At 37.7% G+C, this 25930-nt stretch overlaps 1 protein-coding gene across 8 annotated transcripts; it reads right to left on the bottom strand.

Moving 5' to 3' along the window:
* Positions 1–1469: 1469 nt before the first annotated feature.
* Positions 1470–25603, bottom strand: PNPLA4 (patatin like phospholipase domain containing 4). 8 transcript variants are annotated; one of them, XM_040534078.1, is made up of 9 exons: positions 25353–25603; positions 24214–24512; positions 23302–23428; positions 18023–18207; positions 13452–13546; positions 13138–13273; positions 11053–11118; positions 6043–6195; positions 1470–2139 (listed from the first exon to the last, which is right to left on the bottom strand). In XM_040534078.1, exons 2-9 carry the CDS (start codon positions 24370–24372, stop codon positions 2008–2010), a joined length of 1053 nt encoding a protein of 350 aa, XP_040390012.1. In that variant the 5' UTR covers positions 24373–24512; positions 25353–25603; the 3' UTR covers positions 1470–2007. The 8 variants fall into 8 exon arrangements, with proteins under 8 accessions (XP_040390012.1, XP_040390059.1, XP_040390040.1 ...); XM_040534125.1 differs by having other exon boundaries at positions 18023–18174; positions 25353–25586; XM_040534106.1 differs by lacking the exon at positions 25353–25603 and adding an exon at positions 25148–25328.
* Between the last annotated feature and the right edge of the window lie 327 nt (positions 25604–25930).

The following is a 25930-nucleotide window of genomic DNA, read 5'->3' as shown; positions in this document are numbered from 1 at the left end:
GTACCATTCTGAACATTGGTGTTATGTCTGAACAGATTTCTGTTCTCATTGAACTTTTATGCTCCAAGATATAAAAAAAAAAAAAAAATCCCCCCCCCCCCAAACAACAAAACTTCATCTTATCTTTATAAACACTTCTGCAGCTTTTCTCTGCTTAAACGTAATTTTATTCTTCCTGAAAAGTGTTCTGTCAAATTATCATAAGCCTCTGAAGGTCAATTTCTAAAGCACTGAACATTACCTGTGGCTCTCAGAGTTCAGTGAACAGGATATGGCATATGTTCCTGTCTGTGACATTAATACATGCAGAAAAGTCAGATTTTCCTAGACTAAAGACCATAGCAAACTGCGACACTCCATGCTCAAAACCAACATACGTTAAATGCAAAGTTCATTTACTGATAATAACCTTCTTTAAAAGCAACTCTTACAGAACTGCATCCAGATAAACAAGCTTTTTACAGGTTTTCTAAATATGCATGGCTCCATTACTGCTTAGGATGGTAACTGAGTGGAGCACGTATGCTGTTTCCAAAAGCTTGTGAGTAGCTCCAAACCCTCAGAATTCTAAGTGAATAAGTTTCTGCCATACTGACAAAACATCATTGAATTAGAAACTCAGGCTACACCAGATCAGCGTTAAAGAAGAAATTTTTAATAGCATTATTCACATTTCTACTTATGCTAAAAGTTATCCTTTGTATAAACAAGTAAGCAAGTAAGCCAGCCACAGGTGTTTTGACAGCACAAAAGTAATGTACCTCATTTCTACCTGTAGAAATGCTGTCCTACAGATCTGGAAGTCATACAGCTATCCTATTTTCATTGCATACAGAACCTAATGCATCTAAAAATGCTGGTGCAAAACATTCTGTTTTAATTACTTCTTTTTCTAACAGAAACAGTTAATAGAATAATTCAATCCCTACCGCACGAATCCTAGATACAATCTATGTATGAACAGAAATACGTGGTTATGTGCTGAAGAGGCTTTTAATTATTATTTGTTACCTCCCTAGATTTTCCATCATTTTGGAGTTCTATAAATATCTCAAAGTTTTGTAAGCATTAAGAGCTCAACTTAAAAAGCACATTTAAAAACCTAACACTTTGATTTTAAACAGCTGTGGATTTTAGGCATTAAGACTGAAAATTTTGCACTTAAGGAAATCAATACAAGGTGAATAGTAACAGAACAAGATATTAGTGGGTTCATTACCTGCTGACTTACTTCAACTTATTTCCAACTGACTATTTTCTGTAGACAATCAGATTATTATAACATTCTGAGAAATTCATAAATGAGCTCGACAAAAGTTTCAAGAAAATATATTTATTCAATTTTAGCAAAGGAAGAAAACATAATAAAAAATAACTATTCCTATGCACAAGATATTTTAATATCACAAACATTACACTTCTGTTAAAAAAATTAAATAGTATTTTAAATTTAGAAAGACTGCATTCACTGAAAAGGGCAAGAGCTTTTATTGTTTAAAAAAATACTCAGAGTAAAAGTGCAAATATTTTATTTCTTGTGGCTAGTGCTGAGTTCAAATCCTCTAGAGCATTGTAGAATATACATTAGACTAGCAACATTGTAAACACCTGATGAGCATGCACAACAATTACACTAACTGAAGAATACAGACTGTAATTTTTCATGATACAACCATGATGAGTCTCTCAAATAATATCAGATAAGACTTCCAAGTTTCTGTAATTATGGTAACACAAGCTCACCAAGTTAAAGTCCAGTGCTGCAGCAAAATGGATCTAAATTTGAGTTACCTCAAAACAAAACAATTACCAGGCAAGTACAGTTCCCATTCTGACGTGTTTATACAGCTCTTCGGGATGGAATTGATACTTTCTTGGCAGAAGCTGAAGCAATTCTAGCTGAGATTTTTATTTCGATAAACAGAAATTGTGACAGCAATCTAGGATAGGTAAGGATACCTACAGCTGTGCTTCAACAGCCACCAGGTTTTATTTTCTATGTGCTGTCTATTCAAACCAGTTTTCTTTTAGTAAAAAATGAACAGCATCATCAAATCCATTTTGGTACAGTGATTCCATTTTCTCTTGGTTTGGTGGGAACATAGCTTGATTAAGTCTTATTAGGTTGGCCAAAGACAGCTGCAACAGACAGAAGTGCTAAAAATTAATATATTAAAGCAACTTATGTTAGACTTGACTGTGTTTCTGTTCTGTTATCTGTTTCATGTAGCATATGTAAAAACAAAACACCAGCATGGCTAAGTCTATACTAGTAAATCACACATGTTCAGGTACGTTGCTGAAAACCAACACAAACTGGCACAAATTCACAGCCTCTAAGAAAAGCTATCTGACTGTAAAACTGCCCAGAGTTTCTGAAACATTTTAAGTACGGAAGCATTCCATGAACTGTCTCGGGGAGTGGTAGCTGACACAAGCTAAACTTGTGTAAGTACGGATTTTGACCGCTTCCTAGTGTGAACAATCACATTCTTCAGAATATGGCATAATAGAGGGTGGTGAGGCACTGGAACAGGTTGCCCAGAGAGGATGTGGATGTCCCATCCCTGGAGGCGTTAAAGGCTAGGCTGGACGCGGCTCTGGCAGCCTGCTCTAGTGGTTGACAACCCTGCCCAGAGCATTGAGGTTGAAACTAGATGATCTTTAAGGTCCTTTTCAACCCACAGAATTACAGAATCATCTAGGTTGAAAGAGACCTCCAAGATCACCGAGTCCAACCTCTGACCTAACACTAACAAGTCCTCCACTAAACCACATCACTAAGCTCAACATCTAAACATCTCTTAAAGACCTCCAGGGATGATGACTCAACCACTTCCCTGGGCAGCCTATTCCAATGCCTAACAAGCCTTTCAGTAAAGAAGTTCTTCCTAATATCCAACCTAAACCGCCCCTGGAGCAACTTTAGCCCATTCTCCCTCGTCATGTCACCAGGCACGTGGGAGAACAGACCAACCCCCACCTCTTTACAGCCTCCTTTAAGGTACCTGTAGAGAGCGATAAGGTCACTCCGAGCCTCCTCTTCTCCAGACTGAACAATCCCAGCTCCCTCAGCCACTCCTCCTAAGACTTGTTCTCCAGACCCCTCACCAGCTTCGTTGCCCTTCTCTGGGCTCGCTCAAGCACCTCGATGTCCTTCTTGTAGCGAGGGGCCCAAAACTGAACACAGTATTCGAGGTGTGGCCTCACCAGAGCCGAGTACAGGGGGACAATCACTTCCCTAGCCCTGCTGGCCACACTGTTTCTTATGCAAGCCAGGATGCTGTTGGCCTTCTTGGCCACCTGCGCACACTGCTGGCTCATATTCAGCTGACTATCAACCAGTACTCCCAGGTCCTTCTCTGCCAGGCAGCTTTCCAACCACTCATCTCCCAGCCTGTAGCACTGCTTGGGGTTGTTGCGCCCCAGGATGCAGGACCCAGCACTTGGCCTTGTTGAACTTCATACAGTTGGCCTCAGCCCATTGGTCCAGCCTATCCAGATCCTCCTGCAGAGCCTTCCTACCCTCGAGCAGATTGACACACGCACCTAACTTGGTGTTGTCTGCAAACTTACTGAGGGTGCACTCGATCCCCTCATCCAGATCATCGATACAGATATTGAAGAGGACTGGCCCCAGTACTGAGCCCTGGGGGACTCCACTAGTAACCGGCCTCCAACTGGATTTAACTCCATTCACCATGACTCTTTAGGCCCAGCCATCCAGCCAGTTTTTAACCCAACGAAGCATATGCCAGTCCAAGCCATGAGCAGCCAGTTTCTTCAGAAGAATGCTGTGAGAAAATGTCAAAAGCCTTACTGAAGTCAAGGTAGACCACATCCACAGCCTTCCCCTCATCTACTAAATGCGTCACTTTGTCATAGAAGGAGATCAGGTTTGTGAAGCAGGACCTGCCTTTCATAAACCCATGCTGACTGGGCCTGATCGCCTGGTTGCCCTGCAAGTGCCACGTGATGACACTCAAGATAATCTGCTCCATGAGTTTCCCTGGTGGTGAAGTCAAACTAACAGGCCTATAGTTTCCCAGGTCTACCCTTCAGCCCTTCACGTAGATGGGCATCATGTTTGCTAGCCTCCAGTCGACTGGGACCTCCCCTGATAGCCAGGACTGCTGAAAAACGATGGAAAGTGGCTTAGCCAGCTCTTCCGCCAGTTCTCTCAGTACCCTCAGATGGATCCCATCCGGCCCCATCGACTTGCATACATTTAAGTGTTGTAGCAGGTTGCCAACCCTCTCCTTGTGGATTGTGAGGGCCACATTCTGCTCCCCATCCCCTTCCACCAGCTCAGGGTACTGGATATCCAGAGAACTTGTCGCTGTGATAACAGAATCACAGAATGGCTTGGGTTGGAAAGGTCCTTAAAGACCACCCAGTTCCAACCCCCCTGCCATGGGAATGGACACCTCCCACTAGACCACATTACTCAAAGCCCCATCCAGCCCGGCAAAACAATCCCAGTCGATGTTTTACGTATGAGTACAAACACAGCTTTTTACTTCTGACAAAGTAAAAATTACTTAACATCTTAAAGGGTCACTTTGTTGACCTTCCTGGTAAACTAGGAAGATTTTAGAACTTTGTTTTTAAATAAAGACATTATTAAGTTGTTTACAGGAAAATTACAAACAGATTTAATAAAGATTTAAATACTTCATTTATATGAATAATTTAATATCTACTTTAGCCATATACTTTATCTATATAAATATTGCAACACAGTGCCAAAATCATCATCATTTGAAAAAAAATTACATTTTGACACTAATATAGGGACGATGTTCGAAGAGAGAACTGTTCACATTCCAATCCAGATACAAAGACAGATAGACAACTCTTCATTTTATACAGATTATGATATTGCTGAAAGAAAATTCTTCTTAGTTCACATTTTTACAGCTCTAAAACACAAGGATGCTTTAAAAAGAATAGTTTTAAACATTGTGCAAAATTTTATAGAAGTCTGCATTTGGAGGATCCAAGCAGCAATGCAACTATGCAATTAATTCTCAAAATTAATCCACTCATCAACTCATTTTCTTCCTCTAGATGCATCAGATACTAGACACAAGCCGCAACCAAGAAACAAACTATGCATATTATCAGTAAAATAAGTGTTCTCGTGCTTTATGATCATTTACCAAGTACTATGATGCTTAAAATCTCTGTGGAACACTACAAAGATTCAGAAATTGTCACAGTCTAGGACACCAGAGAACATTATTTTTTACTCAAATTCAGAAAACACATTAAGAACTGTCAAATGTGTAGCAAATATTGCTAAACATTCTTTTTTCCTTCTAATGAAGTTTTGTTGATAGTAATGATAAGTCTACTGCCTTCAGTATTTTCTTTCATCATGACAAAGGACGCAATACTGTGGTAAAGTTTGTGAGAAAAAGCTTGCAGAGACAGAAATGTCAACAATGAAAAGGAGGTCATAAAAATCAGTCTAAGCCTTAGTCATTACACACAAACATTTTTGTAACATCAAACAAAAATTCTGGAAAAGTGTAGTGGTTACAAGGTTCAAAATCTTAACATAAGCTCTCCCGAGCAATGAAGTGTCAAGTGTATATCATTTCAAATGTACAACTTAAAACTCATATTTTAAATTCAGTTAGAGCAGCTCATTTCAGTATGTTTGAATGGATGAGCTAGTTTCCCTCTCCTGAGGTATTTTAGGGAAGTCTTAAGTTTTTTTTTCCTCTGTAAACACTGCCTAGCCAAAGACAAATGATATGTATTCAATTTAAATCTAGGCTTGCTTTAACCTGTGACATACTTGCTCTATTTTGTACTAGATAAATACTTTTCAACCTTTCTGACAAAATTTATTCTACATTTTTCTCTCCCTTGTGTTTAAGGGAATATTTACACTCCATGTCAAAACAGAAAATGCCAAAAATGTTATATAAAAGTAATGTATATACAGAAAACAAACAATTAAAAATAAGCATAAACTTAACTACTCAACTACCTTTTCTTCTTCTGAAGTTATTAAATAAACCAGCAACTCACCATTATATCTTGTTTTGCAAGTTTAACATAAAGATCCACGCGTCCTTTATCTTGTGGACAGATATCTAATCGACCGCTGAAAGGAGAAATTGTCACGGTTCGTCCAGCAGGCAAGATAGGAAGGCCATTGGTAAGGCCACCATCAACCCACTTCTACTGAAAAATAAAAGTATTTTCAAAGTAGCTTTAGTACAATATGGTAATAATCAAATACTTCATCCTTTCTGTTCCAGTCTCCTCGACAACCACTTTCAAGAAAATGAGAAAGTTTTCTTCTCAGAATACCATGAGTAAGCAACTTGGAGGATAAGAGGCATAAAAATCAAGGAACTGACAATGTACATACACAGTGTTCAACAATGTGTAAATATATTTATAAATTCTCCAGATACCTAAATGTTTTAATCAAGCTAAGGCAGCTTGTTAGTTGATTAACAAAATGCCCCACAGAGTTTAAAAATACAAATTTTATGTCAACAGGTAAGGAAAAGGTAAGATCATTACTACGACACATGAACCATTCCAGGTAAGGTATACTCCTGCCTTGCAAAGTAGAAGCTGGACAATGTACATATATGCTGGTAAAGTGACTGCATGAGCTGAAACACACATGACTTCTCTTACTGTCTCCTAAAGTCTCTTGTTTCCTTACATCCAAAAAAACTATCATGCACCACACCACAAAGACAGCAGTAGCTGGAAAGCAGAGAATAAAAAAGTGGGAAGGAGCTAGACATCCATGGCAAACAACAGGGAGTAGACACCAAGTCTGCTACAAGAGTTGAGTATAGGAGAGAACAAGGAAGAAAGAACAAAGCAACCAATGAATTTCTTGCAGATCGTCACATACTTCTTGATTCTGAAGACAGTCCAGAAGTACAAGACTGATTTTTATAGAGGCCACAGCCAAATTCCATCCCAACATAACCAAGGACAGCTGCAAACTTTACCCCTAAGTCCTCATTTGCATGAACACCATGTTGATTTTGTTGGTTGTGTAATTTTTAGCTAATAGGTTTGTAGTTAGGCACATGAAATACTATTCTGTTAGTGTTCAGTTTTTGCACTGACCCTACTTGAATCATAAACAAAGTGAAAAAGACCTGAATTCTGGAAAATCACCGACTAAAAGTCGATTATCTCATGATACTATAGACAGCGATCTCAAGCAAGAACTACTGGAGTTCTTGCTCCAGGAACAGTAGGCTGCATGCTCAATCTCACCCTGAGCTGAGACACCTGAGATAAAGTGCATCTGAGGGCTGACTCCTCGAGGATGAAGCTCGTCTATGGACAAACACTGATGAGGAAGAATGGTGAGATTCTCTCCTTAGGAGAGAATCCTAGAAGTATGAGGCTGAGTTTAGAAACTCCTAATACCCTGCGGTAGTCTCTCGTGTGAACCTTGCCATTTTCAAATCTTTAACTAAGTTGCTGTTTCTATTATAGCAAATTCTGCTACAATCATTGTTTTAAATTGTCTGATACTTAAATGCTAAGTGCTGTTAAAAATCATACAGTATAATCTTGTTCTTTACCATAAAATTATATAATAAATCCTTAATTACTGCTACATTAAAGTTGTGTAAAATCAATTCTGTGACACTAGTGTAATCTACTTATTTACCAGTAGATTGCTTTTACAAAACCATTCTGTGAAAACTAACTACAGTGATACAACACTATAGCTTCATCATGAGAAACAGTCAACTCAGTCATCTGAAGATCTTTATTTAGCTCAAAGATTAACCTTGCCAGAGGTTCAGAAGACACCAACCCAACTCAAATAAAGGTTATGACACTTGGAGCACATTTGGTCCATGTAGAAGCGTACAAGAAACGAGTCCCACTGCTTCCAGGAAACGCTTGTTTCAACAAAAGACAGCATGCACAAGTATGCATAGCAGAGGGCGTCTCTGCTGTTATTGGAAGTTTAGTCCATGGGCATCTTAAATACCCAATCCAGGTAAAAACCTAGCCCACTGTGGTTAAGATCATTAACAGACTTAAGTTCTCAGATGCTCTCTTTGTATTACACACCCTTTCCTTCAGGTTATTTTAGGCCTATCAAAACAAAACACACTATGAACAGATTGTTGCAATGGCTACACTACCATGCAATTTACCCATTTCACCCCAGACGTCTAGTCTCCTGGCATGCTTTGTGCAGATATGCCAGCTTATTCTAGCATAAGCCAAACGCTTCCTGACAAAAAGAAAACTAAAGTGCAATTCTGGGAACAATTCCCACCAGGGTTCACTCTCTACAGGTAGTATGTACAAGATAATAGGTTTGACTCCTTTTTGATGGTATTCCAGCAAAAGTGCATCAACGTACTCCCCTACATATCACACAATAAAGACCTCAAAAAACATACCATGTTTTAAAAAATTACTCTCAGACAACTTGTTGATATCTATTCAGGTGACATAGGTAGCCCTGCAATGATCCCAACCAACTGTTCTGAAGTACACATACAGTTAGTAGACACAAGCAGCTGTCAGGGCACAAGCCTGATTCCATGCTGCCATGGGCCATATGGTCTAGGGAATTTGCTCCCTGAAACTAGTGTAAATGAAGACAGTCAGAATTTTGATCTGTTACAGCAGAACTTCCAGAAAACTTGGAATATGATGCTAACATGATAGGTGGGCTTGCAAAGCCTAGTCAATATCCAATCCATTGTACAGGCGTCAGTGCTTACCGCATCGGGATCACAAGGTGCCATTCCACATACCCGGCTCTACACTGCACACTCTAGGACCCCTACCCACACAACCTCATCATCCACTATTCCGAGCCACAGAAATGCAATTGCAATAAAGATTCTAAGGTTTTTTGCTCTCGCACTGCTCAAAGTGTTTTGGACTAGAAGTCACTTCTATTTACAGGCAACAGTTTTCTCAGATAAATAAAAGAATCCCAAACCACAAATGCACTGTATGAGAAGTCAGTGCAGATACACAGAACTAATCCATTACAACAAATAAAGATAAATGAAACCAACCTATTTCCCAGAAACTACCTTTGATGACTGACTTAATGAGAGTAGTAAGAAGCTTTGAGGACTAATTGCCCTAAAATATTCATTGATTTAACTTCTGAATGCAAAAAATAAAGCTAGGCAGGAATGAGAACTGTCCACTAAGAAAAGGCTGAAGGTGTTTCAGTAAATACCACAAAACCCAGGCAAATCATAATAGCAATGCTCATCCAGTAAAACAGGTTTTAAATCAATTTGGACAAAACTCTGATTCAACTTTTCAATTTGTTAATTGACAACAACGTAAGAGGTTTAACAAAGACACTCCCTTCTCTTTAAGTAGTGGCAGAATGAACCTCAAACATCCATGTATGTCTCAGAAACGTACAAATACTCCAATCAACAAAATCTTGAGACTCTGGCAAGCTGCAAACCAGTCTCCATTTAACTCAAGCAGTCAGGCATACTGATTTGAACCCTAGAGGCATTTTAGTTGATATCTATTGCTGTATAAGTAATTCTAAAGCTGAAAAGCTTTCTGACATTCAAAATGAACTCAAAGTCCCTAGACAGAAATAATTTCTAGGGACAAATGGGTACAATTTAGCAGTGATGGTTTGTTGGTTTTTTTTTTGCATGGTGGTCATGGGGATGAAGGATACTCTGAAGACATCACTTTGATGCATATGAGTGTGCTGGGTCTGGCTGGGATGGAGTTAACTTTCCCTGCATGCTGTGCTCTGCACTTGTAACTATAACAACAGTGGTATCACACCAGTGTTATGTCTATTGCTGCACAATACTGGCACCGCATCAGGACTCCCTCCAAGCCCCCAAGAGCCAGCAAGCTGGGGGTGGGCAAGTGATTGGGAGGGGACATCACCAGGGCAGCTGACCTAAACCAACCATAGGGATATTCCATACAATACGATGTCACACTCAGCAATAAAACGTGGAAAAGGGGAAGGAGTGAGGGGGCTCTTGTGGTGGAAGCTTCTGTCCTCCTGAACAACCATTATGCGTATTGCTTCCCAGGATGTGGCCGAACATCACTCATTGATGGGAAGTAGAGAGTAATTTTCTTTTCCTCTCTCTCTGTGCTTCCGGATGGCCTTTTTTCCCCCCCCCCCCTCCCTTTTCCCTTTAATTAAATCATCCTTATCTCAAACCTGAGCTCTTTGTGTCGTATTTTCTCTCCGTCCCTCTTTGAGGAAGAGAGCAGCCGCGGTGGAACTCGACTGCCCGCCTGAGTAAAACCACCACAATGAGGAAAAGAAAGGAAAAAGTACAGTGTATCTTAAAAAGAAAACAAAATTTTTCTGTGTCTAGTGATTACAGACTAAATCAAGTTTTTTTAAATGTAAATATATTTATGTAAAAAAAAAGTTCTTGGAGCTAAGTAAGCTATAGGATAAAGGTAAAAAGGTTTTCCTATAGTAGTGTATGCCTTTCAAAACTTCATAGCCTTGCATGACAGGGAGAATATAAAGATTATTCTTTAATGTTTGTTCAGAGTTAGGAGTTTTGAAAGTGCTTGGTGAGGCATGTTTTCAAGTTCTCAACAGAATTATAACACATACATAGACACAGGTGCTTCAGGAGTGTACAGGCTGCCAAGACCTCTCTTATCATTCCTTCCATTACACAGAAAAGCAGAGTGATGATTCTTCTAGTTGCAGCATTTTAGAGTTGGCAACACAGCTTATCATAAGAAGCATCTTTACTAAGGAAGGCTTCTTCTCATTGTAAATGTTAAGCATTATATCGAGGGAACAGCTCCACACTGAAGACATCACTTCAGTCTCAGCACTCCTAATTTTTGAAATAACATAGGAACAAACTCTTATCTTCCACGGTGTTAACCTCCAGTGCCCATAGAAACAATAACTTCTACAAAATACAGTACTGCAATCCCCACCTAACTTCCCTTAAGATTAAGCAATTATACCATAAATGAAGGATGCTCTTGAAAAAAAAAAAAAGAGAAAAAGAATAAAAACAGAACTCAAACATAATGAAACATTACCTCTCCTTTATATTCCACTGGCTTCATTCCTGCATACACTGGTATAAAACTACTTGCTAGCAGGACCTAGAGAAAAGAAAAGAAGGAGGCATGGAGGAGGAGAGTGAAGATAAGGCAACAAAATAATTCTGAACCAGTAAATATTTTCATACTTATTTATCTCTATTAAAGAATATAGCAGTGGGAAATAAATACATTAGTTTTACATATAATTATCATCATCTTAAAAAGTCTTGCTGCTGGGGGTTCTCAAAACGTGATTAAAATAATTCAGTAGGTTTAATGATGACAAGGACAACTTTCAAAGCAAAGTTATCAGAAATTGATTGACTTATTGATTAATATGATACAGGTGTATGAATTTAATCTCACACAACGTCAAGTAAATCTTTGCTTTTGCAGAAATGCATATATTCTAAAAAAATGCAGTACAGAGTATTGGCAAAAAAGAAGCCAATCCAATCATTCTTCTGGCATGTAAATGCAGTGTTTAATAATCTAATAAATCAGATTTTGGAAGTAATTCAAAATTTCCAAAATATTACAAACAGCCTGAAAATTCACGTATGTACATCCTTCATGAGTTTAATACTTACATTTAGTATGTTCCAGTATTAACAAATTCCTACTTGTTCTCTACACTGTTGTCTACTGCAGTTCTCAATTATTTTTTTTTTATTATTTTAAGACCAGGACACCTCTTCTGTTAAGTGTAGATGTGCGCACACACATAACTTTCTACCCACCATCATAGATCCACACAGGATCTATGAATGTGTGTGTGTGTGTGACATGCACCTACTTATATGTACATGCACCCAACCATCCATCTATAATCTACAAAATTAGTATACTACACCTCAAAGACGCTGAGGTGTATGTCAGAAATTTTAATATAGCTAAATATGGTCCATATGCATGCCGTGTGCTTGTGTGTGGGTATGAGAAGCAGATCTGAGGAACAGAAGCAGGTTACAAACAGCAGTATATACAATGTGAAAGGCAATCAGGTGCAAACAACAACAACAAAAAAAACAACCCATGGAGATTATAGAAAAAATGCCCAACCTTTCAGTATTAAACATCTCTCCTCCACAAACAAATATGGATTAAGGCTCTACATGAAGGCTTTAACTCTCACTTTGACAGCTCTTTTTCTTGCTTATTTCTCTTCCCACTGATCTAAAGCACCAGAGATTTGTCTGAACTTACACAGAAAGGCTTTGTCTTCTATTTTTCAGAAGTGAAACATTAGCTATTTCTCTACCAGAAAAGCCTTCCCATGACAAAACCCTAAGAAAAGGTGTACCTCAAACCCAGTTCTCTAAGCATCCAGAAGGACAGGGAAAGAAGGAATTCCTCTTCAAAGCTTCCTGCTTATTCAATTTTCTCCTTTATTCTGCAATACCTTACATTGTTTTCTATTAAAATGCAACCAATTATTAGAACATTTTCTTTACGTGCACCTGAATTCCTCCTACTGTTTTATATCAGCTTATGTTTACAATCATGATACAGATTTTTAAAGTGGTATTCAAAAGTAGAGAGAGGGGCATTAAAAGATATGCTTTCCAACTACAGTTAAAATAGAGTTTATAAGGTGCTTAAGACAATATGACTATTCTCCAAAAACTGCTGCTTTTTTGGTTTTAGTTTTTTTAAAACAGGAATTCTTTTTGTTCACTTTCTTTTGTGATTGAGCATAGTAAGTGATATGAGTGAAATAACAGATGCAAAATGACGAACAGAACTGTTACAAAACTTGAAGATTCTCTATTTTATTCTAACCTACTAAGTAATTAATCATTAGTTACTCTGTTTTTTTTTTTTTAGTAGGCTTTAAAGTAGTACAAGTGGTACTAGCACAAGGTAGTACTTCTAAAACAAAGAAAGGAAACACATTATAAATACATTTTAGCAAAATCTCTGAAATTTTGGGATCAAATTCTGCTTGTTGTCACACCACTATAGTGTAAGTGAGCGCTTGACTAAAACAGTTATTTATTGTATACCTAATAACATACTCCTATGCATTGAAGAATCTCATGCATTTTTATTTAAAGCAACTACATACAACTTCATTACCTTAATGAGGTCCTCTCTGGAGGCAAAACTTGAAAACAAGTAATTTTTCCCATTTCTCACGTTAGTGACTGACACATAGAGACGATTTTCAGCTATCTCATGAGCATTAGAAGGAAGAATAGACTCTATGCCTTCCCTAGAACAAAAAGTGGTAAACATTATTCACCACCATTATTTAAAGATCTTGCAAATATGTTACGGGATAAAGGAAGAAAGCTGAGCTCCCCACAGCATGGAAAAAATACGCTTACCCTCCACCTTTATTTAGAAAGCTTCACAAAAATATATTTAATAGATACATTAAGTCTAAGTACCTAAGTCTTTTCATAAAATCATAACCAGGCGTTACTGCACCGAAGTCCAATTTTCTAATTTCCTCTGCAAATCCATAGGTAAACTGTTCACATTTCTGAAAATTAAAATATTCACCATTAAGGACGTTTTCATTACAGAAAGTAAATTCAACTGTGGTATCTAGAATATATTAACAGCTAAGACTTTAGTCAATATAACACCATATTAAAGATATTTTCCTGTATGTGCTTAGTTTGTAACAAGATATGTATAACAAATCGTTGATCTTGTCATAAGAACTAATTTGTAAGAAAGCATATATAACAATTCTTAATGAAGCAATAACAATAAATAAAAGGAAAACAAACAACAAACACAACACAAAAAAAAAACCAAAAAAATACACCTCCCTATGAGTGAAATACTACATTTACTAAAGCTGATGGAAGACAAAGGATCAAAAGACCAGCTGAAGAAAAACAGGTTATAGATTCCACAGCACAGAGAACACTTTTTTACATGAGCTGAAATGCCTAGTGTTAATGACTGTGGAAAGATAGCTTGGAATGTAAGCTATACAAACTCCAAAAGAAGAATATGAAATGTTTACTTTTTTAGCAAAAGAGACTCTTAAGCCCTGAATTTAGGAAAACCCTGAAATACAATCTTATCCAACTTTTTGAAACTGGTACTCAATAAACATACTGTGCGTATATGTTTACAAGACTGTAGAAACTGTCCATAAATAGTTTGGGGTTCTTGGCTTATTAGCTTCTTGCATGAAGAACAAATATATTGATAGCAACAAAATAAATGATTGACATGAGTGGTGAAATTCAAAAAATGATAGGTGAATGTGTTGTGTTGAGGAGGGAGTATATGGAAGAAGCAAGAGGAAAAGAGTTGGGGTGAGGGCCAGCACAAGATGAGGAGCAAGCTGGCTGGGGCAGTTTAACTCCCTCACATCACTTGGGCTCTCCTAAGTACAAGTGTGATAGAGCACTTTCCTAAGTGAAAGGTAGAGATGTGGTTCTTGCATCCACTTTTCCTGTATGGCCTTCTAACAAATGTATCAAAAATGCTAGTCAGGATTAAGACTTCTATACCTCTTAAAGCAATGATCCCTGTAAAGACTCATGCTAATTCATTAAACATAGGTTAAATTTGAACTTTTACTCTAGGTGGAACTTCACTCACCAAGGACAGAAGAAATCCACAAACTTCTACAGATTATAGAAGCATCTCAGGAATACTATCTTTAGATCTAAAATGTCTTAATAAAGTGACTAAAGTGACAGGGAAGTAGGAGTAATAGGGAGCTGGACAACTCCAAATGAATGACAGAACTTCTTTCCATACTACAAATGCTAAGAAGTGATCATACCTAGACTCTCAATTCTTGCTGTCAAACGGGACAACTTCTTGCAGCTATGAATTATTTATAATTTTTAGTGCCAGAAACTTTAAACAGTGCATCTAAATTTTAAATAGTGACTGAGGACATGTTTAGAAATGGTAACTACTTGTATTGATTTAGGCAAACTTGACATCTAACATGATCAAGTACTTCTGAAAGGAATAGGTAATTATCTGTAACTGTAAGCCTTCATACATTTGAAAATCTGTCCCTAGAATTCTCAAGTCCCTTGCCTTTTCATAGTGACAAAAATCTAAGACACATCAGAAATGCATTTACAAGCTGTCATATTAGAACAGCAATAGTCAAAACAAGAAATCCTCAGTGTTACATTGTCTCCTAGTTCATAAAACTTTTTATTAGAGCTTCAGACCATGAAATGGAGAAAACTCCTAATTACAGCTTGTATAACACAGCCATCACTCCGAAAATAAATAAAACCTAATAGATGTCAGAATTACAATAGTGGATATCAGATATTTCAATAGTTAGAAATACATAATAAATGTAATAATATATTTATGCTGATATGAAAAGTTAGTAGAAATTTCAATAAAAATAAATAAATAATATTAAAATGCAATATTTTCTGTTCAGCACACAACACTGCCCTTACTTAAATGTTATGAGAATTAGGAAATATTTCTGACCCACCTTCAAATATTTCTCAATTTTCCATTCAAACAATATAATAGAATAACTAAAATGTCAGTAAGAAAATTAAAGGGCTAAAAAGTTTAGACACACTTTTCAGTTTATGCTAAAATGGTATTTTCAAGGTAAAACCCATCAGACTCAATGTAACAGACAATTTCCACAAACATAAAAACCAAAAATTCTTCTCATATATTTGCTTAGAAATATCTTTGTAACTTGTATCAGGCTGGGAACAAATTCTCCTGCCCAGAACCTAGAATAAAGTAGAAACATTTCCTTGGGGTAGTAAAAGGCTAGCTGCTTACCATATGGGAAATTAGTACTTATCATATAGGAAAACTGGGTTAGAGGTAAGTATTATACTAGGTGAAGTTGAAACTGAACTACTACTAAACAAAGGTTACAGAAAAGGAAAAAAAAACTGAATAGAACATATATAATGTTATCTTCATAACAGATTGGAACTTGGCTAATATCAAACCATACAAAGAATGCACTTGAGGGGGCGGGGATGGAAAGAAGCCAAGGAAGAACTCACTGTTGAAAGCAACAGAAGTATAGCTAACTCTGCAAGCTAAATTTGTGTCATAGCAGAAACAAAATAAAGAATTCAGTGGCAAAACGCAGTCTTAGCTGACACCATTGTTTGAATCAAAAGCCATTAAAGTCTTTACAGAGAGGCATGGAAAAAGTTATCTGATGTTCACTAGATTGAAACCTAAGGGTACTTAGAACAAATAAATTATCTAACAGTCCAACCCCTTCCAATAATGCTGTTTCTGATCACTGAAGAATATTAAAGAAATATTAACATTTCAGCAAGGCAGGTCCTCTACATATATTAAGGCAAAGTTTCTACAGGCACATCAGGTGGGTGAAGCAGCCTTAAGCTATGGGGAAAAACAATCAAACGTAACAAAACTGGATAAAAGGTAATGTTTTCACAGAAAGCCTGTTATAGAGCAGTCATTGAATATCACTTCGCTGTCTTTACATTACACCACATCCACGGTGAGAAAAGAGTGACTTAAAACCATTGCCCCTTGTCCTGTCACTACAGGCCTTGGTAAAGTTTTCTCCACCTTCCTTATAAGCCCCCTTTATGTATTGAAAGGTTGCTATAAGGTCTCCCTGGAACTTCCTCTTCTCCAACCTGAAAAAACAAAAACAGCTCTCTGAGCCTTTCTTCATAGGAGGGATGTTCGAGCCCTCTGATTATTTTTGTGGCCCTCCTCTGAACCTACTGTAACAGGTCTCTCTCTCTCATATACTGGGGACCCCAGAACTGGGTGCAGTACTCCAGATGAAGTCTCATGAGTGCAGAGCGGAAAAATCATCTCCCTTGCCTTGCTGGGCACACTTTTTTTTTATATGGGCCCAGAATACAATTGGCTTTCTGGGCTGCACGTGCACACAGCCATCTCATGACGACTTTTTCATCCACTAATATCCCCAGGTCCTTCTCTGCGGGACTATCAATTCATCCCCCGGTCTGTACACCTCTGCCCCACACAGCTTGCACCTGGCCTTGCTGAACTTCATGAGATTTGCATAGGCCTCATTAAGCCTGTCAAGGACTCTCTGGATGCCATCCGTTACCTTTTGTGTATCAGCTGCACCACTCAGTTTGATGGCAACCGCAAACTTGCTGAGTGTGCAATTAATCTCACTATCTATGTCACTGATGAAGATATTAAATAGTATTGGTCCTTGCACAGACCCTTTAGGGACACCACTTGTATCTGTTTTCCACATGGACACTGAGCTGTGGACTGTAGCTCTTTGGCTTAACAGCCACATCCAATTCTTTATCCATCTAACAGTCCACCCATCTAACATATCCCTCCAATTTAGTAGCAAGGACGTGTGGGACCATATCAAAGGCCTAACAGAAGGCCTAACACGTATGTGACATGCTAGAACAATAGCTTGTGAGGGTTAATCCTCCTCTGGCATACAGTGCTGCTATTGCTACTTAGCCCTGAGTCTAAAGCTGGTGCTGTCTAAAGCTCTCTAATGGAGCACAAACTGCAAGGAGCCTATGAAAATGAGAGCCCGTGTGTGGTGTTTTGACTTTAAGAATAGTCATCTCTCATTTTAAACTCCTCTCACAAAGGATGGTGCCATACATTTGCTTAACAAAGCCTGCCTCTAGCCAAGAATGAACAGTGATTAAATAAAATACAGATACATTTTGTCATACTAGAACTGAAATATATCTGGTTGCATACAACTCAGCATTCAGACACACACTATATTTACATAGCTTGAAATACAGTCTACACAATTTTCTACTATAAACGGAGCACCAACTTTTGTCATAAATTCTTGCTTCATAAACATTTTTGTCCGTGCTTCACAGATTTTGTTAATGAAAACACATAAATGAGCCCTGTTTCTTTATGAGAAGCAAGAAACAAAATATTTACATTTAAGCAACTTAATGGTAGATGAGTATATTTTAAAAATATTCTTTGAAAATGATCATGTCCTATACTTATGAGTTTATTAATTTACCTCTATATTTTCTGGTACTGCTAATAGGACAGTGGCAGCCAGGGATCCCGCAGAAGCTCCAGCATAATCTTTTACAACTTTCAGTAACTTCTTACCATGTCTGTAAAGAGCAGCTGCTGCCCCCAAGTGGTAAATACCCAGAAACCCACAAGCTGCAAATGACAGATTGATATGTTTCATTTTTGCTGTGGAAATAAAGTTTTGCAGTCAGGAAAAGGACCAGTTACTTTTATCTTATAACACAAACCTATTTTTTGGCAAAGAATACATAATATTTAATACCTATATAAAAAGCAGTTTATTTTAAAATAGTAAGCACTTTTGATTACCAAATATCTCAAATAAGTAGCCGTTCAAGTTTATCATCCCCAAAAACTGAGAACCACCATCCTAAAATCCTTAGCACAAATCCCTTTTTTAATCAGGACATTAAAAATCCATCTATATATAACATAACTGCACATTTTCATATAATTTGTCAAAGAAATATACAAGTAGCAACTTAAAAGTATTAAAAGTTATGCTGGAGAGAGAACACAGCCCCCCCCCCCCCCAGAGTCAGAATCAAATTAATTACAAAACTGCTGGCCACTCAAGTATCATCATTATCCCCTTACATGTACAGCCTTGAACCCAATATAATTCTCCAGAGAAGCGATTTTTGTCCTTCATCTTCGGAGTTCATTTACTTACTAGTATTCAGTAATTCTTATAAAGTCATTTCTTATTTAGAAAGGAAAAACACAGAACATATCACTGGTACTATTAAAAAGAAGACAGAAAAAACACTGAGGTAAAATATAAATATGAAGCAAAAGTTTGCTCATGAATGTGTGAACACACTCAAAGCATCAAGCACAGAAAAAGAGAAAGCGTAAGTTCAGATTGTTAGGGGTGGTTTATTAAAAAAAGAAAAAATGTAAGGCTATATATTTTATTAGCTCTACATATTCTACATTTGCACAGATTCACAAGACATTGTACAGGTTATCTTAGTACTGAATTTAAAAATAAAATCTTGTACATTTGGGTACACGTCTATATGAATGGGACTAAATACATCAGTACACTCACGAATATACCTGATTGTTTCAGTTATAATAATGAGATAGCTGATGACATTTTTATTTTGGAAACCACCTACAGACACTCTGGTGTCAGTTCTGATGAAGAGAGGGAGACATACAGCAACAGATTTTTGGCTATGTTGCTCTTCAGCTCAGTGATGGGAGGAGTAGGAAAGATGAGGGTAAGCAGCACTTTCTAAAACCAGCAGATACGGAGACATGCTAAACTTAACTGCTTTACCTACAGTATGTTTAAATTCAGACTGCAAATGGGCCTTTCTCTCTGTTTAAGCAGAAGGATTACTATTTCCCTTTAGAAAAAAAAGAAAAAAGGAGAGTATCAGGGCATTCCACTTGCTGTTTTAAGACAGTCATTCTGCTAAAACACCACACTCTCATAAGGTAATTTATCAACTGCATTTTATCCCCCTTTACACAGGAAACACTTGCATATGCATTAGCGAGTATGAACACCTGTAGCTTGCATCTAACACATCCAGTACTGATAGCATGGAGTTCAGGGTGATTTTCGCTTTGGGAATATGAGAAAAAGGCATTTGCAACGAAGCAAATGATAGACCATGTAAATTCTTTTTAAAAATGCTCTTTAAACTACAAGAAAAAAATCACAGCATAGAAGTTAAAAAAAAAAGTTTGGTCAAGATTTTACTGGAAAACAAGAAGCAATACTAAAAGCAATCTTCAGAGTGAAAACTAAAATAGAAACATGATGCCATGATGTGCTTACTTTTAGGCTAGTTAAACTCTTGGAAGTTTAATTAAGTCCTGCAACTGTTTCCATGCCCTCTACAAGTATGGGGCAAAGATGCTTACATCAAGTGCCATTCTGACAAAATGTGACATGAGTTAAAGCAATTGTATTATTAGGTAGGAAGAAACTCAAGTATGGAAAAGTTAACTCCCATTTTTGTTCAAAAAAGATTTCAGGCTCAATAAAACACTAATGTGAAATATTACACTAAATAAGGACCACACTTATGTAGTTGAATAGTCATAACATTAACAAGAAAAGTTCACAAATAGTTCACAATAGTTCACAAATCCCAGGGATTACTTCTCAGGGAAGTTACATGAATCCAACAGGTGACTTAAGTCAAGACTTCAGCAAAAACTGCTGAAAAAATACCGACTGAAGTGAAATATCCTTGCCTTCTCTTATAAGGCTTCTTAACAAAAGCTTCATCTTCCTATATGAGCTTTAGTTCTATTGAATTATCAGTTATTGTGAGTAACCACCTTTCTTGAATGACACAGAATTACTCTACAACAAGTTATTTTTTTAACACTTAGATCCCATACACTTCTCTTTCTTCATTCCCCTCCCAATGGGCAGAAAGGGAAATTACTGGATGAGTATTTACATCAGTTTCTTGACTGACAAAAGAATTCAGCATGATATGAACAAGCAAGAAGAAAAAAAAAAAAGATTTCACATAAAGAACTACTGTTGAAAACAACTGCAGAGCCTGATACTCTGTTAAGAATAAGTTGATTACCAGTCCAAAATGATAAAATGAAGGCATTATTCTAATGCAACCCCAAAAGCAGTCAAAAACAATTCAAAAAGAAAAATAAGAACAAAACAGAAGTACCTGATACACTGGGTTTGTATGTCTAACATTACAACAACGCTTTACAAATTCCCCAAGAAGATTTCAAATCAACGCTAGCAACAGCATTGCTGCGTTATCACAGCACTGCATTTTTATTAATTTGGGTCAGTTCCTAAGTCTACATTATGTCTTGTTTCATATACATGAAATTTAAAAGTACTTCAGAACAAACATTAGTTGGCAGATTACACTCAGGTTCAAGAGGCAGATCCAGTTGTTAAAGCTAGCTGCATGACTGAGAAAACCCTTCAACCTTTCAACGAGGAAAAAATCATTACAAATAATCTTAATTACAGAGAAGAAATAGCAGAAGAGAAAAATCTTATTCAGCAGTAGGCATCTACTTGCAGGGAGGTTTGCACACTGAATTGAGGGCCTCTTAAAAAAGAACACATACGTACGAACAAACAAACCAAACTGCAAGAAGAAACCTGTAACAAAGCAGTTAACCTGCAAATATGATCCAGATGAATAAAAACCATGGTTCTACCACAGGCTATCTGCCTGACAGATGCAGTTAAGCAATGTTGTTTGACCTTGCAAAGTATTCCCTGAATAAGAGGAAAAGATGAGACAGCATTAGGTGAGTGCCCTGTAAAATCAGAAAAAGGAAACCAATATACTCACTTTTATAAGAATATAAACTGTCTCATTTCTTTTGATTCTTGCAAATTTGCCATAGCAGCACTTGATTTGCAAGTTAGAATGGTGTATTTCAGACAGTATGACTCAAAAAATTCTTCTGCTTTGATGATCGGGTAGATCAGTGTTCTTTTGATCGGAAAGAATAGTAGGGTTATAACAATTTTCAAGAGGACATACAGAGAAATGTAATCAAGTGTACAGTATAATTATTCCCTGCCAGTTTCTAACAGAACACCGGAAAGAGGAGCACTGTCACTTCTGGGCATAGGCCTTTTTTTTTTTTTCAGCTGACTGAACAAATAGCAGAAGCCTTGCTATCTTAGAAACAGTACAAAACACCTGTTCCACAAGACTTCAGAATAAATATTATTTGAGGGTTTAACAGAAGTTCTTAAAGATATTATTATCTTCTTAAAGATATTATTTATTATTCAAAAATGATCATACTGGCATACCTTCAGAAAAAAAAAAAAATAAATGCACCTTACAAGATGCACATTTCAGCAGAGCTCTGGACCATATATACACTGTAGAGATCTGACTTAAACAGGATATACCAAATGCATTTGCCTGCCACTGCTTTTGAAAAACACTGTCATCTTACATGACTGGCAATTTCAAAATATTTCAGCCAGACACAGGGACATGTATGGTTCTGTTGCCTACGAGAAAAATAAAAATTTAACAGAAGATAAGTACAAGAAACTAGAAGGAAGGACACTGGAGCTGTTCAATCACCCTACTTTATAGATAGTGCAAAAGCATTCAGGAATAAACATAACCCTAGGACTTCTCTTTAAAAGATTCTCATATCTGCAAAACAAATTCATTGGCAATTAAAAATGTATTTGGAGGGGAATACATTGTACTCAGTCATATCTCAACCATTTCTAATGCAAATTGACAAGGAAGTGTATATATAAAGGGACAAGCTTCTACTGCAGAATTACACTGTATTACAATACAGCTTTTTCAGGGTACTCTTTTCTTAGTTGTCATAAGCAAGAAATGGCACAACAATTTCTCATATTGATGTTCCCCGAGCAATGTAATTATATAAACAGTATATGATCTCAATGCCTTAACCAGTCGTAACTACCTCCCTGACATCCTGTTTCTAAACGGGAGCTGGAAATGCCTACAGCAACTGACTGGAACCCTTTACAAATAAAAATTAAATATACACAGAATGAGAATGAATGACCAAGCACCCTGAAGCACAGGAGCTAAAAACTACTGTGAAGTAGTTTGAGATATAATGGATGACACATAGCAGGACATTTGAAAATCTGTTATTAGCTAGGAACAAGAAAACAAACAAAGGTATGGAAAAAACTAGTTAGGTGAGCAGCAAGGCTAAAATAAAGGCCATGTTTGTTACTATAAAGGCACAAGAATATCTTAAATTTACCCAAATCAGAAATCAGCACTCACAAAGGCATGTTTAACTGTTTTTCATGTTTAGAGCAGGAAAAAAGTTCACTAGCACCACACACTATTCATAGCCTTCAGTAAATATTCAAGGAATTGATTTTCCCATCAAAAACAGGCTCACACAAAATGATAACCCATCCAACAGACTGTACTCTAATTAAGGATCACCACAGTTGCTAGAATGATAAAACTAAGTTTTGCATATATCCAGTCACAGTGAAGAAGCATTGTACAAGTTTGATGAAGTTGAAGGAAAAAATTACAATAATTTAAAAATCAGTATATGATCCAATCAGACATTAATACTATTAGGAAAATTACATGAGTCTTTGCAAGACATAAAAAAACATATATGTTCTCCTTAAAACTAGAAAAATAAATAAAACACGTGATGTCAAACTTTCAAATTAATAATTTAGACCATCTTGATCATTAATACAAGTTATCTAGAAAGGACGGGAAAAGCTTGCTTTTAAGATGGTGGGAAAAGTTTTAATACCTTCTAACGCACGTTGTCTTCCATCACATTCTCCACTGGGACTCTTTCCAGCATCTGCTTTAGTTCCTTCTGCACTAACAGCAACTGTTGTATCTATTACCAATGGTTTAACATTTACCTCGGAACCCTACAATGTTATAATAAAATAGTAATATTTAAAACAGAAAGAGCAGTTATATATAAGAAAAAAAAAAGACTTATGCTCAAATAGATTTTAAAAGTCTATTAAAATAGTCATAAAACCATCTGGAAAAATTTCTCAGAATTGCTTAGCCCTCATTTAACTAGTTGAAACCATAATCTATTATTTATAAACTATGTGCAGCAATTTCTATTTTAAAGATAAACTTAATTAGACATCTAGATAAAGAGAAGCATTACAACTTAGAACAGTCAAGTCTCTGAGATTAGCCTTAATTTTGTGTCCTTTCCCACAAAGTTTGTTAATATCCATAGATTTAATAATCAAATTCTTATTTTTATTTTATCAATCCAGTAAACACAGACTTGTTTTTTTCCTCCGTGCAATACTGTATAAGTAAAGATAGTTTTCTGGAGAACTCTGGTCCTATTCTTCACTAAAGGGTTTTTCAACAACTAGTAAGGCTGTCAGCCATGGTTCAGGATTGTCTGGAGCATAACTTGAAACAAATTAGTGTTTCTCCCCAGTTCAGAATTACAAGATACAAAAAAAGTTCATTCTACAACACTGTTTCTCCTGCAACTTCTTGCTGCCTGGCCCTTAATCTTTATTTATAAAAGGCATCTTCGATTCATAAAGATGTTTTTATAGGCATCAAAAGATACCTATGATGAAAAATTTAGGCCTGTAGGTTCTAAAAGAACTGATGCACCATCACTGTATCACTGCATATCACTTATACCTAGAACACCACAAAAATAAATACTTACCTGGCATTTAAGTCTGTCACGTTGTGCTGTTATGGTACAATAATTTAGAAATCCAATCCAGAACTTCTGGGTTTGTGGAAATACACAACTACACAGTCTGCCTTCTTTAAACTGACATAACTGTATTTGAGCAGTACAGAGACTTCTAACAGTCCACATTTTCTTAAAAGTAACCCCTAGATCAAGATGATGACACTCTCAGAAGCTGTTTTACCATGGAGCTACACAGGGAATATCAACAGATGACCTCTTGGACACGACAATTACGCAGTAGAAACTTCCTCTCTTCTAAACATAACCTGTTTAAAAACATGAAGAAAGAAAACAAAAACAGAACATGAAGTAGCTGAAAGGTAGCTGCACACCAAGGCCCTGACGCTATAAAAAAGGCTCCCTTCACAGCCCCCTCACATTTAGCTTTCAAGGGATCACAACCCAAAACATAGACGTGTTAACAGTTGATTTGTAAGAAAATGTAACAGTTTCAGGCAGAACTTTTCAGTACCTACTTCTCTCTCCCTCCAGCACCCATCTAGCACTGTGCTATTCACCACCAACCATAAACTGAGCTATTCATTTCAAAAACAGGAAAAACTACCGTTGATAATACTGCAGAGACCAAACGAACAAAACCTCCCTTATAATTAACAACATGAACAGGTGGTTCCTTCTGTCCCTGCCGAAAAATTTGACAGGCCTGTTCCAGCTACTTAAGCCAACTGCCCGCAAAACCAAAGTGGCGATGCCAGAGCCTGGTGAGACTCGGGCTTGCTGGTCAGTACCAGAAAAACCTCGTGCTTTTCTGTGCTGCAAGGGTCTCACAGGAGTTACACACAGATCAAGCTGTAAATCTGGTTTACACCCAGCAAGACCCGGACTCTGAAGGATAATACACAGAAATACAATTGCTTAAACAGGCTATTACCCTGACTACCAGTGCAAAACAAACAGCGCTGTTCTTAGTGGGCATGCTCTCAGCTCCAAATTTAATCCCACTCAGGTGAGCTTCAGTTTATCTATTTCATCTCGTGGGCCGTAAACTGAGGCTTATAAAGCAATTTGACCGTTCCTCCCTCCCCCCACGCCCAGTAAACAACTGCCATCAACAAGCGACACAGAGCCCAAACTGCGAGACCCACTTTTCACGTGTAACATCTACAGAAAGCCAACCGACAATATCAGCGATCGCGACGTTAAGAAAAGCCACGAAATCTTTTACACTCGAGCCAGAAAGCCAATTTTTCAGCGGGCCGCCACCTTTCCAACTTTAACCTTAAACACACACACACGCCCTCTTTTCTCCCCGCCCCTCCCTGCGGTGGAGCCAAGATGGCGGCGGGTGCCGCGAGCAGCCTGAGCCGCACCTCGCCCGCGGCGCCCAGTGCCGGCCGCGCCGCCTCGCCCCGCACCAAACCTCGCGAGACCGTTGCGAGGCTTCGGGGTGGGAGGGGGGAAGGGGAGCCCGCGGCTGGGGGGACCGCCATGATGTGAGGGAGTCTGTTGTAGTGCCGGGGGGACGTGCGGGTGGTAGTTCTGCCTCTGTTCCACTAATTGCTCAGAGCTCAACACCCCACCCGCAGGCATAGGGTTGTTGTGGTGTAAGTGGCTTTTCTGGAGTAGGAAATAAAAGTCTGCAGGATGGTATCTACGTGCAATCATCACGCGAAGTGCATATACAGAGGCGAGACCCTGCTGTAACATAACCCGGCATTGTACA

The sequence above is a fragment of the Cygnus olor genome, chromosome 1, assembly GCF_009769625.2.
Source record: "Cygnus olor isolate bCygOlo1 chromosome 1, bCygOlo1.pri.v2, whole genome shotgun sequence".
In the NCBI taxonomy this organism is placed as follows: Eukaryota; Metazoa; Chordata; class Aves; order Anseriformes; family Anatidae; genus Cygnus; species Cygnus olor.
This window is presented reverse-complemented; position numbering and strand designations above follow the sequence as displayed.

Coding starts and splice junctions, on each gene's coding strand:
- PNPLA4 (XM_040534078.1), bottom strand. CDS start 24,372: ATGTGGACTGTTAGAAGTCTCTGTACTGCTCAAATACAGTTATGTCAG. Junction 11,119..13,137: donor CCAGAGAGGACCTCATTAAG/GTAATGAAGTTG, acceptor TCTTTTCTCTAG/GTCCTGCTAGCAAGTAGTTT. Junction 6,196..11,052: donor CAGTGGAATATAAAGGAGAG/GTAATGTTTCAT, acceptor ATTTTTCAGTAG/AAGTGGGTTGATGGTGGCCT.